Below are 19,562 nucleotides of genomic sequence, written 5' to 3'. Positions count from 1 at the left end.
CAAATATACAAACCAACCACTAAGACCAAAGAAATTGAAGATTTTTATACAGCCTGAAATTGATCAAACATGCAATCAAGATACACTGAAAATTACTGGTGATTGGAATGTGAAAGTTGGAAACAAAGAAGAAGGAACAATAGTTGGAAAATATAGCCTTGGTGATAGAAACAATGCTGGAGATCTCATGATAGAATTTTGCAAGACCTATGACTTCTTCATTGCAAGTATCTTTTTCACCAACATAAATGACAACTATACACATGGACCTCACCAGATGAAATACACAGTAATCAAGTTGACTACTTCTCTGCAAAGAGACAATGGAAAAACTTGACATCATTAGTCAGAACAAGGCCAAGTGCTGATTGTGGAACAGATCGTCAATTGCTTGTATGCAAGTTCAAGCTGAAGTTGAAGAAAATTAGAACAAGTCCACAAGAGCCAAAGTATGATCTTGAGTATATCCCATCTGAATTTAGAGACCACCTCAAGAATAGATTTAACTCATTGAAAACTAATGACTGAAGACTAGACTAGTTGTGGAATGACATGAAGGACATCATACATGAAGAAAGACAGGAGAGAAAGAAAAGACACACAAGTAATATAGTAATTATAACACACAAGTAAAATTTTGCTAAAGATCATTCAAAAGTGGCTGCAGTCATTACTGACGTCAGATGGATTTTGGCTAAAAGCAAAGAATACCAGAAAGATGTTTACCTGTATTTTATTGACTATGCAAAGGAATTTTACCTTGTGGATCATAACAAACTGTGGATAACATTGTGAAGAATGGGAATTCCAGAACACTTAATTGTGCTCAGGTGAAACCTGTACATATACCAAGAGGCAGGCATTCAAATAGAATAGGGGACACTGTGTTTTAAAATCAGGAAAGGTGTGTGTCAGCGTTGTATCCTTTCACTGTATTTATTCAATTTGTATCCTGAGCAAATAATTTCAAGAAGCTGGACTATATTAAGAAGAATGTGGCATCAGGATTGGTGGAAAATTCATTAACAACTTGGGAGATGCAGATGACACAATCTTGCTTGCTGAAAGTTAAGAGGACTTGAAGCATTTACTGATGAAGATCAAAGACTACAGTCTTCAATATAGATTACACCTTAACGTAAAGAAAACCCAAATCCTCACAACTGGACCAGTAAGCAACATCATGATAAACAGAGAAAATATTGAAGTTGTGAAAGATTTCATTTTACTTGGATCTACAATCAATGCCCATGGACTCAGTAGTCAAGAAATCAAAGGACACATTGCACTGAGCAAATCTGCTGCAAAAACCCCCTTAAAACGATAAAGAGCAAAGATATCACTTTTTAGACTAAGGTGCGCCTGACCTAAGCCATGGAGTTTTCAATAGTCTCATATGCATTTGAAAGCTGGACAAGGAATAAGGAAGACTGAAGAAGAATTGATGCCTTTGAATTATGTCATTGGCAAAGAATAGTGAATATACCATGGGCTTCCAGGAAAACAAACAAATCTGTCTCATAAGAAGTACAACCAGAATGCTCCTTAGAAGAACTGATGGTAAGACTTTGTCTCACATACTTCGGAAGTGTTACCAGGAGGGACCAGTCCCTGTAGAAAGACGTTATGCTTGGGAAAGTAGACACTCAGCTAAAAAGAGAAAGGCCATCAACAAGATGGATTGACACAGCGCCTGCAATGATGTGTTCAAGAATGGCAACAATTGTGAGGATGGCATAGGACCGGGCAATGTTTCATTCTGTTGTACATAGGGTTGCTATAATTTGGAACAGACTCGATGGCACCTAACAAAAACAACAACAAATTAGGAAACTGGTCTCAGAAGGAGAGACTTTATAACACAGTAGTTTGCTTATACACTCAAGTTGTGCTATCTGGTGTTCTTTTTGACAATACTAAATATTGAGTGAAGGAGCTCTGGTGGCACAAGGGCACAACGGTTAAGCACTCAATTGCTAACCAAAAGGTTTGTGGTTCAAACCCACCGGCTCCCTGGAATAAAGACCTATAATCTACTTCTGTGAAGATTACAGCCTTGGAAACCCTATGGGCAGCTCTACTCTGTAGCGTGGGATCACTATGCCTTGAAATTGACTTGACACCAAACAACAAATATTGGGGGAATCTCAAATGCCTCTCAAACTTTATATATTTAGGCCAATATTCTAGGCTATGCCTGCTAGTCCATGTGTCCTCTTCTTTTCCCAGAAAGTTCCTATTGTTCTCCCTTTTAAGCTACAGCCACCCACATTATGTCTTAGAGCACTTTCCCCATAAAACTGGCTGTATCTCAAGTCCCTACTTCACTGCTGCCATCAAAGGGAGACACATAGACCCATTTCATTTAGAAGGTTTCATTGTTGGTCTCCATATGGTAACAAAAAAAATGATAAATAGATATTACTGTTTTGCTTCATTCAAAAAACATGTACAGAATGGCCATTTGGGGTCACGTATGATGAATCTCCCAGACTACAGAAGAATAAAAAGATGAACAAATCATAAATACATTACAAAGTCAGTACACACACCCAGGTTACAATGGGAGCTCATAAGAAAGACAGAAATAAACATTAAAAAGTTAGAAATTTATAGATTTTTTGTAGTTCTTGGCATCCCTAAAGACTTTTCTTATGTAGTAGCCATTACAGCTCCTCAGAGTCATGCTTTGAAACAAACTATGCATTCAAATCCCTAGATACATTCCTGCATAATGAGAAAAAACTATATAGGAACAATGTGATTTCTTTTCTCTCAAGTAGCCCCTTTAAAGGGGAGATTTTTCCTTTTTTCACTTCTTTGTGAGAGCAGTTATTCATAAAACATAAGATATTGTCAGTTTTGATACCCAGTTTGTTGCCCAGATTGAAAAGGATAAGAATTACAAAATAACCAAATCAGGAGAGGCTGGTTAAACTTTTCTTGACAAGCAGACGGAGACCTGTGAACACTAGCAGGCTTGGGTGTTGGAGCGCCAAGTAGAGGAGATGACCATGGGAGCTGGATCTGGGGGTTACCTTACCTTTTCGCCAGTATCTTGGGCCATTCTTGAAATGAGAATGGCATACATGATTCAGAGCAAACCAAATCACGGTCTATTTTCTCCCTGTCACCATCTACATTCGGAAGAAATCTGGTTAAAATCAGTATTTTAACCTTATTAGGGGGAGAGAGGCACAAAATGTTAAGATTTAATTTAATAAGAGGATGAATTTCACTCATTTTCCTTGGGGATAGGGAAATATGGGGACTTAGGAAACTGAGAAACAAAGAAAAACACACAGGTGCTTTCTTTCCAGGCATCCGGAAGCAGTCAACTTCCTTCCCATTAAATGCTTCCAGATCCAGCTGTCAGGAGTCAGAAGCCTAGCCCCGTAACTCTGTTGGCTTTTCTCAAAGATAAGAAATTGTTGTTGCTGTCAGGTGCCATCCAATCAGTTCCGAATCATACTGACCCTGTAGGACAGAGTAGAACTGCCCCATAGGGTTTCCAAGGAGCAGGTGGTGGATTTCAGCTGCTGACCTTGACCTTTGGTTAGCAGCCAAACTCTTAACCACTACATCACCAGGGTTGATGAAAAATTAATGAGCAAATAATCTCAAAATGAATTAATTTTAAGAAACAAATCCACCAAAATATACAATTTTGGAAATACAAAAAATTTAGTTTCATGTTAAAACATCAGACTCATTTCGGAGCCATTATTTTTGCAGAGCCTACATACAAAAAAGAAATAGTTTTTTACTTCTCCTTTGTCGCTTTCTGCAAAGAATTTAGACAGGAGCTCTCAAGAGAATACAACAGCAAGGAAGCTAGCTAGAGTTGATGGGTAATTGAATGGTGTTATGCCTGTCCTTTCCCCTGCTAGACCCCAAATTGTCCAATTTGGGGGATTTTAAATCATCATATTTTAAACAATCTTGACTCAAAGAGAAGTAAAGGGAAACTAATCAGACATGTCTTAACATGTGGATGTTATTTTGATATAGCAGTGTACCCCATTGTTGTTATTGGGTGCCACTGAGTCAATTATGACTCATATCAACTCCGTATGACAGAGTAGAACTGCCCCATGGGGTTTTCTAGGCAGTAATCTTTACAGGAGCAGATCACCGGGTCTTTCTCCCACACAGCAGGTCAGTGAGTTTGAACTGCCAACCTTTCGGTTAGCCACTGAGCACTTAAACCTTGCACCACCAGGACTCCTTGTACCCCATTAGAGAAGATTATTTTTCAAAAGTGAAGCCAGTGACAAAATAGAAGGTAGACATGTTTGTTGGATTTGAAGGATGAATGAATGACTAGTAATGAGGACTTCACTAGTCTACAAAGACAGAGTATGTAAGTAACTGACATGAAGCAGAAAGCAGGAAATGGACAGAATGCAGAACTGATTGGACTTGGCAACTGAGAAGATCCGGAGAGTTAGCACATGGGATTTCCAGTTGGATTTTCAGCGGGGAGGATTTGAGGTTTTTAATCCACAGTTTTAAATCCTTTTATTTTTAAGATGCAAAATCCTTAATGAGCTATTTTTCTGATCCATATTCCCAAGTCACTAGAATGATGCCTCACTATCATTCAAAGACTCATGTTTTCAAGGATGGCTCTTTAATGCTCAGTATGTTCTCTATTTTGAAGTACTTATCAATTTGACTCAAAAAGCCAACCGCAGTCATCTGTATCCAGGCAACAGCACTGATAAACACTGCGAATTTCTTTCCTATTTCTTTATAGCCTGCATACATAATATGGACTCTAAAAATATATTAAATTTAATGTTTCCAAAAATGACACACATAGATATTTAAATCTGCTCCCTGCCCCCAAAGGAAATCACATTTACAGTACAGAATCACTGACATCTTAAATTTCTGACATTCTAGATATCATCTCAAATATAAACAGACTGATTATTTCCTCATTCCAAGTTCCTCCCCGAATCCGTTCAGATTTTTTTTTTTCTACCAAGAAGTACCCTGTTTCCATTTTGTTTTACATTTCAAAGATATTGCGTGTAAGATTGTGTTGCAAGAGATTTGAGTACAGAGTTGGCCAACGAATAAGTTGTTGGGCTGTTGTTGCCAGATCATTTAACTTAGCTCCTCCCATAAGCCTTAGAAAGGTGCCTATGAGAGCTGTGTGAGGTGCATCTCAGTAGCCTGAGCAAATACTTTGCCAGCAGTAATTATCTGTTTTTATTTCTTTTCCCCTTGCCCAATTTATTTTAGGCCTGATCCGATTTTTCTATTCCAAGGACTTGAGGCCCGTGTTCAATTGCTTGGTTTTCTCTAACACATGAAAGTAATCCTAGTTGTTAGATCAGGTAAACATCAAATTGAGGCTAAGCCTGCTCAATAAATTTAATCAGATCAGTAAAATTGAGTTCCATGTAGGCACAACAGTTGGAGATCATTTTAAGGTGAGAGAAATGATATTAAATAAGTTCTCTCCAGACAATTTAATGACAATTGCGGTCAATACATGGATTAGTGAAGTAATTCTTAGCTTAACTGTAATTATGAATTTTGAAAGTCAGTCTTAAGTTTAAAAGCAGTTATGTTTTTAAGGTTTTATATTGATGAATCAAGTAAATAGTTGACTATTTTTGTGGAAAATTCTGCTTGCATCTCCAAAAAGGAAAAGGGTTTGCTTTTATTGTCTTTAGTGTTCTATAATACAAAAACTGAGTGCAGTGTGTTACTACATCAATTACATCAATTAGTAAAACAGTATTCAGTTGCTCTCCAGACGATTCCGACTCATAGTGACCCTATAGGACAGAGTAGAACTACCCCATAGGATTTCCAAAGTTTTAAATCTTTATGCAAGCAGATTTCCACATCTTTCTCCCACATCAAATGGTAGAAAAAACCCAAACCCACTGCCATTAAGTCGACTCCAATTCATAGAGACCCCATAGGGTTTGCAAAGCTATAAATCTCTGAGGAAGCAGACTGCCACATCTATCCCCCCGAGTAGTTGCTGGTGGTTTACAAAACCACCGATCTTTCAGTTAGCAGTCAAGCTTCTTAACCTCTGTGCTACCAGGGCTCCTGTCAAACAGTATAACCAAACCAAAACCAAACCTGTTGCCGTCAAGTCGATTCGGACACATAGCAACCCTGTAGGACAGAGCAGAACTGGCCCATATGGTTTCCAAGGAGCAGCTGGTGGAATTCAACTGCCAAACTGTTGGTTAGCACTGGTTAGCTCTTAACCACTCTTAACCACTGCACCACCCGACCAAACAGTGTAGGAGCTTACAAATAAACATTAAACCAACAAACTGTTAAGAATTATTTAATGACCAAGGCAAAACCAAACCCATTGACGTCCAGTCAATTCTGACTCATAACGACCCTAGAGGACAGAGTATAACTGCCCCGTAGGGTTTCCAAGGCTGTAAATCTTTATGGAAGCAGACTGCCACATCTTTCTCCCCTGGATTTAATGACATTAAGGAGAAAACCCTCTTCCCCAAAGCAGCACTTTCAGGTTTCTGCAAAATTTAGTTCTTTTTTTTTTTTAAGGCTGGATTGGAAACCCTGTTGGTTAGTGGTTAAGAGTTACAGCTGCTAACCAAAAGCTCAGCAGTTCGAATCCGCCAGGTACTCCTTGGAAACACTATGGGGAAGTCCTACTCTATCCTATAGGGCTGCTATGAGTCTGTGTTGACTCAACAGCAACGGGATGACTGGATTGGACCCTGGCAGCACAGTGGTTAAGAGCTCGGATGCTAACCAAAAGACCGGCAGTTCGAATCCACCAGCTGCTCAGTGGAAACCCTATGGGACAGTTCAGGGTCACTATGAGTCAGAACGAACTCCAAGGCAGCAGGTTTGGTTTTGGTTTTGAATGGCTGAACTATAGTTGGTGCAGTTCAAGGTAAAGTTCCAACTAGAATGATCTGAAATGATTCTTTTGTTAAGGATGTAGTATTACAAGTCAATTAAAAAAGAGTATTGTCAATGGACATCACCTGGGTAATTAGCAAACTGTGTTTCTATTTACCTGTCCCCATTTTGTGCCCTTAGCTGAGCTACAGCCTATTGTTTGAATATAGCATCAGGAACCAAAGAAGTCATGCAAGCATGTGGCATCACTTTACCAGGTCTGAAGAGATATAATTTGATTTGCTGGCTGCCCTAGATAAAGACAGCAGATATCTATTAACTTTTCCTAACATTAAACTCAAAGTCACTCTATAAATTCACTCTAATGATCAGTTGAAATACCTATGTATGTGTATATATAGATGTATCTGAACCCTGGTGGCGTAGTGGTTAAGTGCTACGGCTGCTAATCAAAGGTCGGCAGTTCGAATCTACCAGGCACTCCTTGGAAACTCTATGGGGCAGTTCTACTCTGTCCTATAGTGTTGCTATGAGTCAGAATTGACTCGACGGCACTGGGTTTGGCCTTTTTTGGATATATGCATGTACATGTATTATAAGTATATGACATATATATGAACATATGATAGAAATTAAGAGTGATGGAAATTTAGTACTAAAGTGTAAAAATGAAGCTTGACAAAATAACATTGGACGTTCCAAGCCTAAAACATAACTAATTTTACCTGATGATCTCATCTATTCCATGCTATGATGTAAAAGTGCAATTTTGGAATTGAATTGATTTTGTCTAAAGCTTTTTTCTTGAAAACATTATAGGATTTCTTCAAGCTATATATACAGGAGAGGTTATTCATCAGAGAATTGATATGTTTTTGTGGTATTGTTATATTAACACAAAACTATTTGACCAAATCTACTACAACAGTTAAAATGGTGTTGCTAACACTAGAATTATAGAGGTGATACTCTTCAGTTAATGCAAAGATAATTATTTCATTACTATCGTTCTCCACATGTCACACATTGAATTATGATTATTCTATCAGTTAGTAAGTCAATTTTATATAGAAAATTCAATATTATTTAAAGAGGAATTAAAAAATCCTAGGTTTTGGCTGAGTGGCATAAGCTGTATCTAGAAATCACATTTCTATCTGAATATATTTGTCGTGGACTAAATTATGTCCCTCCAAAAATGTGTTTATCAATTTGGCTGGGCCATGATTCCCAGTACTGTGTGGTTGTCCTCTTTTTGTGATTGTAATTTTATTTTAAAGAGGATTAGGGTGGGATTGTAACACCCTTACGAAGGTCACCACGTCACTGAAGCAAAGTAAAGGAAGTTTCCCTGGGGTGTGGCCTGCGCCACCTTTTATCTTACAAGGGATAAAAGGAAAGGGAAGCAAGCAGAGTCCGTGACCTCATACCACCAAGAAAGAAGCACAGGGAGCAGAGGGTGTCCTTTAGGCATGGGGTTCCTGAGCAGAGAAGCTCCTAGTCCAGGGGAAGATTGACAAGAAAGACCTTCCTCCAGAGCCAAGAGAGAAAGAAAGACTTGCCCTGGAGCTAACACCCTGAATTTGGACTTCTAGTCTCCTAGACTGTGAGAAAATAAAATTCTCTTTGTTAAAGCCATCCACTTGTGGTATTTCTTTTATAGCAGCTCTAGATGACTAAGACAGAATTGGTGACATACAAAGTGTTCTCATTCCCTCATTCATTCTCTCTCAGACACACACATACTCACACTCGCACTCATACCTCCTTCATCCTTCAACATTCCTTTCTATCGAACGCACAGTAATCCTCCCATAATGTGGTTTTCAGGGTTCATGCACACTGTAACGAATTTGTGGGATGGTAAGTCAGGTGTAGTGTGGGAAAGAGTAGTCAGGGAAGCCATGAAAAGTAACTAAGTTCATTATACTCACAGCTCCCAATAAGGGTAGTGGTTGGAGAGTGGACTTAAGCAGCTGCTCAGGAAGGGGAGCCAACAGGCCTCCAATGAGAGCCTCCAAATTGTGTCAAGACAGTATTTTAAGAAAATTATATTACAATGCCATCAGTCTGTCTTTATAGATCAAAATATTTGTAACAGAATCCTTCAGGATATAAATTAATTTTTCTTTCTTACAGCAAAACTCAATAACAAAGTTAAAAGAATTCTCTACGACATTTTCTGTTTTGTATTTTATTGTGTTCTCATTTACATGAATTTTGTTTATATGAAAATGCTTCTATGTAAGGAGACACCATAAATACTTCCTTAAATTTTTATGCAGATTTAATAAAAAATAATGGGTGTAACCAGAAAGATATGTTTATTTGGAACCTATTTCTTTTTTTAATTTAACTTCAATTGCAAGGATAATTTAGTATTTCCATGGTTATATACATAAAAACACACACGAAAATGAACTAGAGATTGTATTTTTGATTTTTAGAATTTTTATTCTTGTAAGAATAAAATTTCTGACCATTTTAATTTCTTTGTATTTCAGAAGCTTATTCAGGAGAATGTTTATCTTCATCTGTTGCTGCTCGAATAATCTAGAATAATCCTAAACATATTCATTTTGGTTATAGATTTATTTATTCATTTGATAGCTACTGTTATCACAGTCTGGTTTTCACAAACGTAACTGACTTTCTAGATTATTTTATTTAAAAAGGAGGTATATATCAAATTGAATAAAATGATTTTTATCGAAAACATTGACCAGTTACGTTGATTTTCTACAGCAGGTCTGCAATAAGAGAACAAATCTGAATTTTTTTTTTTTTAATTAGCTCTGTAAATATTTTGAGATTCGAAATTACCTCCCTGAGTATAATTTACCAATTTACATGTAAAATCTCTAAACATTTTCTGCAAAATATACAAAGAGTTCGTATAAATACTTTATGAAATATTTTTTACTTTTTCATTTATATCAATGCAGGAATAGGGAGTAGAGTTTTATTTTACAAGTTATAATTGACACACTGTGAAAGCTTTTTAAGAGCCCTGGTGACACAGTGGTTAAAGTGCTAGGCTGCTAACTGAAAGGTCAGCAGTTCAAACCCATCAGCCACTCTACAGGAGAAAGATATGGCAGTCCTCTTCTGTAAAGATTTACAGCCTTGGCAACCCTATGGGGTTGCTATGAGTCAGAATTGATCCAAAGGCAGAGGGTTTGGTTTCAGTTTAAAAGCTATTAAGTCAGCAAAATGAATGAAGTGTTACTAAAGTTATATCTTTGGCTCTTCCTTTTACTATAATTTCCATAGCTAAGAAAGTCACGTAACTTCTACACCACAATATTTTTTCTGTTCGTCTTCGTTTTTTAATTCTCTTTGCCACACTGTCAGTTAAGATCCTTATAACCTCTCCTTTACCCCATTCTCTCTATTACTCAACATATGCTTCACATCATTATCAGATTCAATATAAAGGAGAGCTTTGAGTATTCCAGAAACAATATGAGCCTGAAATTTTCAAAAACTGCAATTACTCTACAAGCGTTTGCTAATTGAGCAAATATCCCGTTTGGCATTTTAAGGTTAGGCTGTAATATGGTCCCAAATTACATCTACTGCAGTGACTCTTTCTTAATCATAGACCATGAAAACAGTTACCACACTCAGCTGCTAACCAAAAGGCTGGATTTTTGAGTCCACTCAGAGGTGCCTCGGAAAAAAAAATCTGGTGATCTACTTCCAAAAAAATCAACCGTTGACCCTGAGTCAGAATCAACTCCACAGAGAGCTTTTTTTTTTTAATCATTAATAAAAATGTTCATATGCATATGCATGAAAAGTTTTGCATGTAATTTTATCAGGGTTTATAAAACTTCTTTTCACAAGTCCTAGAAAAGTACTCCTGCTCTACACCGTCAAGTCCTGCGACCCTGTGACACACACCTTAAACTCCAGCCATGTGAGACCCTGAGCGACTTGAGGACTGACACTGTATTTTATGCAAAACGCACATGTTCTCATATGTCCCATGATAATATCCAAATGTCTCCATCAAGGAACTTGGCCTCTTCAACGGCTCCCTTGAGGTCTTTCAGAATGTTTTAATTCCTTTTATCTTCCCCCTGTTACCTGTTACCTGGATAACTTAGGAAGCATTTGGGGAAGATAAACGTCATTTTTAAGGTTTTAGTCACTACTGTTGTTCCCAAAGCAAATTATTTTATCCTGGTGGAAAACGGTTTTTACATAAGAACTTGAACTGTACTCACCTTGATTAACACAGGCTCCAGTTATATTTAAACTTGATGCCCATTTAAGTCATGTCAACTCAAAAGGGTATTCTAAATGTTTTTTTTTTTTTTCTTTCTTTCTTCCTATTTTTCAGGTTTCTTAAGTACAGGGGATCAGGCTGCAAAAGGCAACTATGGACTTCTTGATCTCATACAGGCTCTAAGGTGGACTAGTGAAAACATTGGATTCTTTGGTGGTGACCCCTTAAGGATCACTGTTTTCGGATCCGGCGCTGGGGGTTCATGTGTCAATCTGCTGACTTTATCCCATTATTCTGAAGGTAACCGTTGGAGCAATTCAACCAAAGGTATTATGCAGGTTGCAAATTTTGACAATTTTGGTGTCTGCATGCCACCACCATCAGTAGTATGTGATGCTTTGTATCTATTTCTCTGTTAGAACTGAGTATTAGGTTGAACTCAATCACTGTTCAAAACTATGTTTCTTCAGCTTTTTCTATGCATGTTTAAATTTTTGTCGAATTCTTTTCTTTGTCTCCTGTGTAGTTTGGTAAGGATGCCCTTTCAAGCAGGCTTCAGAATAGTTAGAATTATAGTTACTTTTCTTTCCTCCAAAGGGTGATTCTTGTGTAAATCAAAGACGTTCACAGTTCTGTCATCTCTGCTTATTCAGTAATCAAGATCAAAGAGAGAATTTTTTTTTTTTTAACGTAGGGATTGTATACAATCTATTTTCAAGACAATAGACATTTGAAACCTTTTATTAGTCTGAAGATAGGGAGGCTGTTGTAAGCTAGTTTGTCTGGTAACGTGATTTTCACTTGTTGTCTGAGTAGAAAATGGATGTTTGATTATTTTGCATGCATGATCCAAAATTGTCAAAGCATCAAAGTCAGTAGTGGAGCTTTTGATTAAAAAGAGAAATACATTTGATTATGTGCTTTTTCTATTTTCAACTCCAAAAGTGTTTTTTTTCTTCCCCAATGAAGCCTGACAAAGCAGCATGGAGCACTGAGGCCGCTTAAATTCGTGAAATATTTTTCTGTCTCTGTTTTCTGGCCTTCACATCCTTTTTCTAAAGTGCCTGCCCAGAAGTTATCAAGCTGTCCTTTATGGACTCCCATTTTACCATGAGTTTAATCACCCCCTGTAACCACATTATAAATTTGCAATATCCCAACAACAGAAGAGTTTTGTTGGAGAAGTCTGCAAAAGCAAATACTTTCTCTCCATTATTTACACATAATAGACAGGAAGACAGGGGATATATGGCAACATAGATCAACTTATATTTTCTTCCTTTTTATTTTATATATACATATATGTGTGTATATATATGGTATACACTATCAAACATAATTTGTGAAGCATCTTAATTTATAAAACTTAATCTTATGAAATTAGCACCAGGCATAAAATATTTATTTTTGGTATCAAAGGTACATTAAGGTGAAATTTTCCAAAGAATAGCCAGTCCTTAAATGAGCATATATATTTGAAGAGTCATATATTATTATAGACTTAATTTATTAAAATAGTTTATATAACATCTCATTTATACTGGTAGAGTCCTGATCGAGATGACAAAATGACACATGAATATTTCTAATTGCATAGAGATTTTGGTCTATAATGAAATGGCTTGTTTTTAAATAACAAACTTTGGATTTTTTGTTTGTTTTAATTAAGTGGATTAGATTGTTCTAGCCTTAGGACCGTAATAATGTGAATATTTAGTTACATTAACATTAGGCAACCTGTACAGACTTCTTGGAGCCCTGGTGGCACAGTGATTAAGAGCTTGCCTGCTAATCAAATGTCAGAAGTTCGAACCCACCAACAGCTCCTTGTAAACCCTATGGGGCAGTTCTACTATGTCCTGCAGGATCACTAGGACTGGGAATGACTCAACAGCACCTAACAACAACAGCAACAAAGTTCTCAGGATCATTTGATCTCAACTGTTATTTCCTCCTATTTTTCTAAATGAAAAACAATAATGGTCACTTAAAGGTAGTTTCAGCCATTATTAAACTAAAAAAAAAAAAAATCTGTTGCTATCAAGTGGATTCCAACTCATAAGTGACCCAATTCATTGGATAAAGAAATTAACCCGTTAGTCCATCAGTAGCATTGCTATTCATCAACTGATGATGTGGGGAACTGTGGCAAATGGCTATATGAACAGTTATAACATTCAGTTATGCTCTTCAGTGAAATGTGTCCGTGCGTTGCAGAGACACAGGCGTATAGTTGGCCCCGTCCTAAGCCCATCTCCTCAGACATAGCTACCTGATTTGACCAGGAGATGCTCAGGAGTTTTCCTGGAATCAGTATGCCAATTCCATGTTTCCAATGCAAAACTGCACACAAAGGGCTGTAGCAAAGCTCAGGCCTTTATCTACCATAGGTCAACCACATCTTGCACAAATATAACAAGCAACTCTCGCTAATGATAAAATACATGATTTTCCCAATGCCATCTAGATGGTATATTTCAGAGTATATTTTATATGATGTGTATTTTCCCCTAAATCTTTCTTTTTTTTTTTTTTGGTATATTTAGTCAATATCTTTGAATGCCTGAAATGGGAAGGAATATTGTAGAAACCATCAGGTTTATTTTAATCATAATGTTTTCCCCTCCCTCCATTAGTATCAAGTCGATTCCAATTCGTAGTAACCCTATAGGACAGGGTAGAACTGCCCCATATGGTTTCCAAGGAGTGCCTGGTGGATTCGAACTGCTAGCCTTTTGGTTAGCAGCCATAGCTCTTAAACACTACACCACCAGGGTTTCCGGAGTGTTTTCAGTTGGTAAACTATATCTCAGAGCAAATATTAACAACTAAACACACGGCATATATGATTTTTTAAATGATATGCATTTGTGTGGTTTGCTATAGCGTACTTTGCTTTAGCCAGCTAAAATGTGTTCATCAATACTACGGAAAACCAAAACAAATTTAGATTAGTATTGCTTAGATTTTGCATACTTTTAGAATTATCTAGGAACATGATACAGACACATTGATTAAATATTCATGCTTGGTGAAAAATCTAAATCTTAGCTTCTAACTCAAAAACTGCTTTAGTGCTTTTCTGAAAGAGTGCTTATCTCATTTACACATACAAATAATCGACCGTGTGTTTAATAGCCGAACAATAAAGCTGTAGCTGGAAATTGATTAAAAAATACAGTATTAAAAGAAAATAGATAAATTATATCTTAAACAAGAATTTTATTAGAAACTATCCTAAGAAGTAAATAAAGAGCATTCATAAGTTTGAATGACATGTAGCTCTTATCAAACTGCCTATGGGGACCTGATTTGCAATGCCTAAATACAATTAAGTGAATAGTAGTGGGCCATGTACTTTTCATCTTTTACGATAAAATATAACTGTTCACATGTAACAGAGGAGAAAGTGAAATCACCCCCCACTAAATCACTCTGCCAATGGTTCTTTAACCTAGTGAAAACACGTCAAATGTTATGTCTTCTTCTGAAAGATGAATATTAAGCATACTATGTCTGAGTCAAAATCAACTCGAGGGCACTGGGTTTTTGGGTTTTTTATGCCTGACACAAGGAGCTGGAAAGAGTATGTCTGAAGTGCTATTCTGTTTCGTGTTCTTTAAGGGCCATCCCCAGGGCATTATCAAAAATTCCCCCACCACCCAAGTAGCTGTGTGAGCCCTCAGCTTTTCTTGTTCAAATAAAATCTGCTTAAAACAAACAGAAAGAGCCATGTTGAAGGACGAAAGATACAGGCAAACAAAGATATATTCCAAAAAGACAATACAGAGCCTGATGGAGAGTTTTCAAAAACGGAGAAGGTTGGCACCATCTGGCTGGTTGTGACAATTACATAGGTGGTTTACATGATGATTGGAGGAAACCTGTGGGGCTCTTACCACTAGTATTTACATCTTTTCTTCCTCTCTTGCTTATCGCCTTCTTGAGACACTGCACAATTTAGATCTCCTGATCCCTAAGGCAGTTGCCAAAGTACAAGACTTAGGTTCAGCTCTCTGATGTGTTAAACCCTGGGGATGGCTTTGTGTACTCCTCTTAAGCAAAATGTCTCTATATCCCTGTTTCTTGAGTTGCACCTGAGTTTTTATACATGTCTAAAATATCAAATATCATTATTTTACACAATATTATTCGAAGGTCATCTGAAAACTGTTTGTCATTTTCTTCATAGGACTTTTTCAACGAGCAATAGCTCAAAGTGGAACAGCCCTTTCCAGCTGGGCTGTTAGTTTCCAACCTGCAAAATATGCTAGAATGTTGGCCACAAAAGTTGGTTGCAATGTTTCAGATACAGTAGAGTTAGTGGAATGCCTACAGAAGAAGCCTTATAAAGAACTCGTTGACCAAGATATTCAACCAGCGCGATACCACATAGCCTTTGGACCTGTGATTGATGGTGATGTAATACCAGATGACCCACAGATACTGATGGAGCAAGGAGAGTTTCTCAACTATGATATAATGTTAGGAGTTAACCAGGGGGAAGGGTTAAAGTTTGTTGAAAATATAGTAGATAGTGATGATGGCATTTCAGCTAGTGATTTTGACTTTGCTGTGTCCAATTTTGTTGATAATTTATATGGATATCCTGAAGGCAAAGATGTTTTGAGAGAAACCATTAAATTCATGTATACTGACTGGGCTGACCGCCACAACCCTGAAACCAGAAGGAAGACATTATTGGCTTTGTTTACAGACCATCAGTGGGTGGCACCAGCTGTAGCTACAGCAGATCTTCACTCAAACTTTGGTTCACCTACATACTTCTATGCCTTTTACCATCATTGCCAAACAGATCAGGTTCCAGCCTGGGCTGATGCAGCCCACGGAGATGAGGTTCCTTATGTGTTGGGAATTCCTATGATTGGCCCTACAGAGTTATTTCCTTGCAATTTCTCCAAAAATGACGTGATGCTAAGTGCAGTGGTAATGACATACTGGACCAATTTTGCTAAAACTGGGTATGTACCTAAGGAATGAAGTTTGCTATGATTTTAATTTAAAAATACCAATTTATGCAATTTAAAACATACTTTGCCCAAAGATTTAATACCAGAAATATATTTTCTTTCATTCAAAATCAATTCTACATTGTGTTGTTCAAAAAAATCACTGCTGTATTAGTTCTTCCTTTTAGACATATTATAAGTTTATTATGAAAAGTTTATGATCTCTACTGCATTAGTTGCCAATTGAATATATTTTTTGTTTTTAAAGCACATTGTTTTTTTTTTTTTTTTTTAACTACACAGGATTAGTTATAATTGGTGTTCAATAGTAACAAATATTATAGTGCTTTCCAATACATGGCATTTTACACCCTTTAATCCTTCCAATTACACGGTGAGGTGGGCAGGCCAAGTAGTATTATTCCCATTTTACAGAGAAGGCACATGAGGTTCTGAGGGCCTCATATAGATATTTGGTGGGTTAGTATATACTAGTACCAGGACTCAAATCCTTATCTGCTGATTCCAATTTCCACATTGTTTCACTACTTCATGCTGTCTCTGCTAGTGTGCCTATGAGACAACTCGTATGAAAGTCTAGTATAAAATTTTAAAAGAAATATTTAAATGATTTTTAAAATCTTTGGGTAGATAATAGCCCATTTCAAAATGGGTAGAGAGGACCAGAATATAAGGCTTACCTGAATTACACTGTAAGCCATCAAACAATCTGACTTCTATGGAATTGATATTTCTAAATTAACCCGTTGATATTAAAACATAAAGTGTTGATGAGTTACCTCTTCAATTAGACTTTAAACTAGCATCATTTTGATTAAGAAAAAGATAACACAATTTTGTTCTCATAGTTTCTTTTTTCTTTCCTAGTGACCCAAATCAACCTGTCCCTCAAGATACGAAATTTATTCATACCAAACCCAACCGCTTTGAAGAAGTAGCATGGACCAGATATTCCCAGAAAGACCAACTTTATCTCCATATTGGATTAAAACCAAGAGTTAAAGAACATTACAGAGCCAATAAGGTTAACCTCTGGTTGGAGCTGGTACCTCATTTACATAATCTCAATGACATTTCTCAGTATACCTCGACAACAACTAAAGTGCCATCAACCGACATCACTTTCAGACCTACGAGAAAAAATTCTGTACCTGTCACATCAGCCTTTCCCACTGCCAAGCAGGATGACCCCAAGCAACAACCAAGTCCATTTTCAGTGGATCAAAGGGACTACTCAACAGAGCTAAGTGTCACTATTGCAGTTGGAGCATCACTGCTGTTTCTGAACATCTTGGCCTTTGCAGCCCTTTACTACAAAAAGGATAAGAGGAGACATGATGTTCACAGGAGATGCAGCCCTCAGCGCACTACTACCAATGATCTGACCCATGCACAAGAAGAGGAGATCATGTCCCTTCAAATGAAGCACACTGATTTGGATCATGAATGTGAGTCCATCCATCCACATGAGGTGGTTCTTCGGACCGCCTGCCCCCCAGATTACACACTAGCTATGAGGAGGTCACCTGACGATGTTCCCTTAATGACACCCAACACCATTACAATGATTCCCAACACTATACCAGGGATTCAGCCCTTACACACATTCAATACATTTACTGGAGGACAGAACAATACTCTGCCCCACCCCCACCCACACCCCCATTCACATTCAACAACCAGGGTATAGCCAGATAAGAGAAACAAACTCTATTTTTTTGATGGATTGCAGTACCTGATTACTGAAGATTCCTTGGTTTTCAACCTAGAAGACTCTTAATATTTAAGTAAGGAGGAATATTATGTGAATATACATATCAAGGATTTTGGGGGTTTTCGAAATATGAAATGTACATATATACACAAATCAACTTTAAAAATGGATTTCAATTGCTGGAAGCAATTGCTCTGAATGATACTTTTTCATTCACATTCAAGAATTAATTTTTTGAAGATTTACGTTATGTAATGGAATTAGGCATGTGGAACACCAAACAGGAAAGAACTATGTCTGAAATATAAAAAATAAAATTAAAAAAACTATGAATATGCACAAGGGACACACCAATGGAATGTCAGATAAATTTCACCAGTTTTTATTTGGAGCCGTTTTATTGTGTAGACCCTATTTACATATTTGGATAAGTACACAAAGCACCAATGCTGTTAATGGCCTTAGCCAAGGCTCATGCTGAAATTTGCCAGTAAAACAACGAAGTTTAAAGACTGGCAGGTACAACATTATCACATAAGTGCTGTCAGTATAAAGTTGTGGGGATAAAGGAAACTGGATATTTTTAGCACGATGTGCATGATAATTTATATGCTTGGTGGCTGTGCTGCTGATTAAGCCGCAATTAAAATTCTTCTCATCCCATTGGAGTTTTTAATAGAAGCTTCCTCCATCAATTGGCAGAACCTAAAGAAGATTTTAAGGGGCAAAAGTAATTACAATAAAATAATTCATAGTAGTTTCAATAATAGAAGGAATTAGTTATTAAAGGTATTTGAAGAAACTGTAGGTATAGTGGTGAATACTCACTGATCTGAACCCCAGGGGGAAAAAAAACAAGTCCTGTGTTTTTAATGTTCTTTTTATTTCCATCTAAATAATTTATAGAAGTAGTACCCTAATTGGACATGTATTACAGGGTCTATAATTTGCTGTGATTTTTGTTACTCTGTATTTTTGTTCCTTTTGGTAAGGTGAAGTGTGTCCAAAGAGTTATTTGCAGTGGTATTTTATGATATAAGGATGCCCCAGTATTACCACTCTGATTACAGTTCTCAGTTAATTGATTTACTCATGTTGCATGACAAAATGTTTACTAACAACAGTTCAATATAAAGTTATGTCCCTGCTCACGTCACTTATCTTTCTCACTGAGGCTCATTCACTGGAATTTACTCAAGCAATCTCAGTAGAGTAAAACGTAGATACAGAACCTAGAAAGAGAGTCAACACCTGGAAGATTTTAGTCTTACGTGTGTGTGTGATTTTAAAGGAATATTCTAAGACCACTGGAAACTCTTCATCCCCTTGTTGTTTACCGGTAACAGTATATCACAGACCTTTCCAAATGTTTGTATATGTAATCAGATGTACATTTATATTAAAAAAAAAATTGAAATGGACTTAAAGAGCACATCCCTGATAAATACTTTCTCTCTTACCTGTATTATATTTCTATTAGACTAAAGTTATGTGATTTTTTTTTACATTTTTTCAGATGACTAGCAATTTTGATAGTTTGTAAGATAATGCAAAGAACTTTCTCTGACAAACTAACTGCAGTAACAGAAACCTTTCTTTTCAGTTACTCTTTTTCAAGAATGAAAGATTATTATACAAAAAAAAAAATTGTATACTACTTGATGGAAACAACTTTGTACATCTTGGCCATGTCACTGGCCATTGCGTGAAATAAAGGTAATCTGGATAATGACTATTAGGTCCA

At 36.9% G+C, this 19,562-nt stretch overlaps 1 protein-coding gene across 1 annotated transcript in view; it reads left to right on the top strand.

Moving 5' to 3' along the window:
• Positions 1–17,794, top strand: part of NLGN1 (neuroligin 1) — an 823,760-nt gene extending 805,966 nt beyond the window's left edge. The window contains exons 7-9 of the mRNA XM_049867484.1: positions 11,228–11,413; positions 15,306–16,095; positions 16,972–17,794. Coding sequence (XP_049723441.1) covers positions 11,228–11,413; positions 15,306–16,095; positions 16,972–17,794 — 1,799 coding nt within the window. The remainder of the gene's footprint in view (positions 1–11,227; positions 11,414–15,305; positions 16,096–16,971) is intronic.
• The last annotated feature ends 1,768 nt before the right edge of the window (positions 17,795–19,562 follow it).

This window comes from Elephas maximus, chromosome 23 (genome assembly GCF_024166365.1).
Source record: "Elephas maximus indicus isolate mEleMax1 chromosome 23, mEleMax1 primary haplotype, whole genome shotgun sequence".
NCBI classification, from domain to species: domain Eukaryota; kingdom Metazoa; phylum Chordata; class Mammalia; order Proboscidea; family Elephantidae; genus Elephas; species Elephas maximus.
The sequence above is the reverse complement of the archived record's forward strand: the minus strand, read 5'-3'. Positions and strand labels throughout refer to the sequence as shown.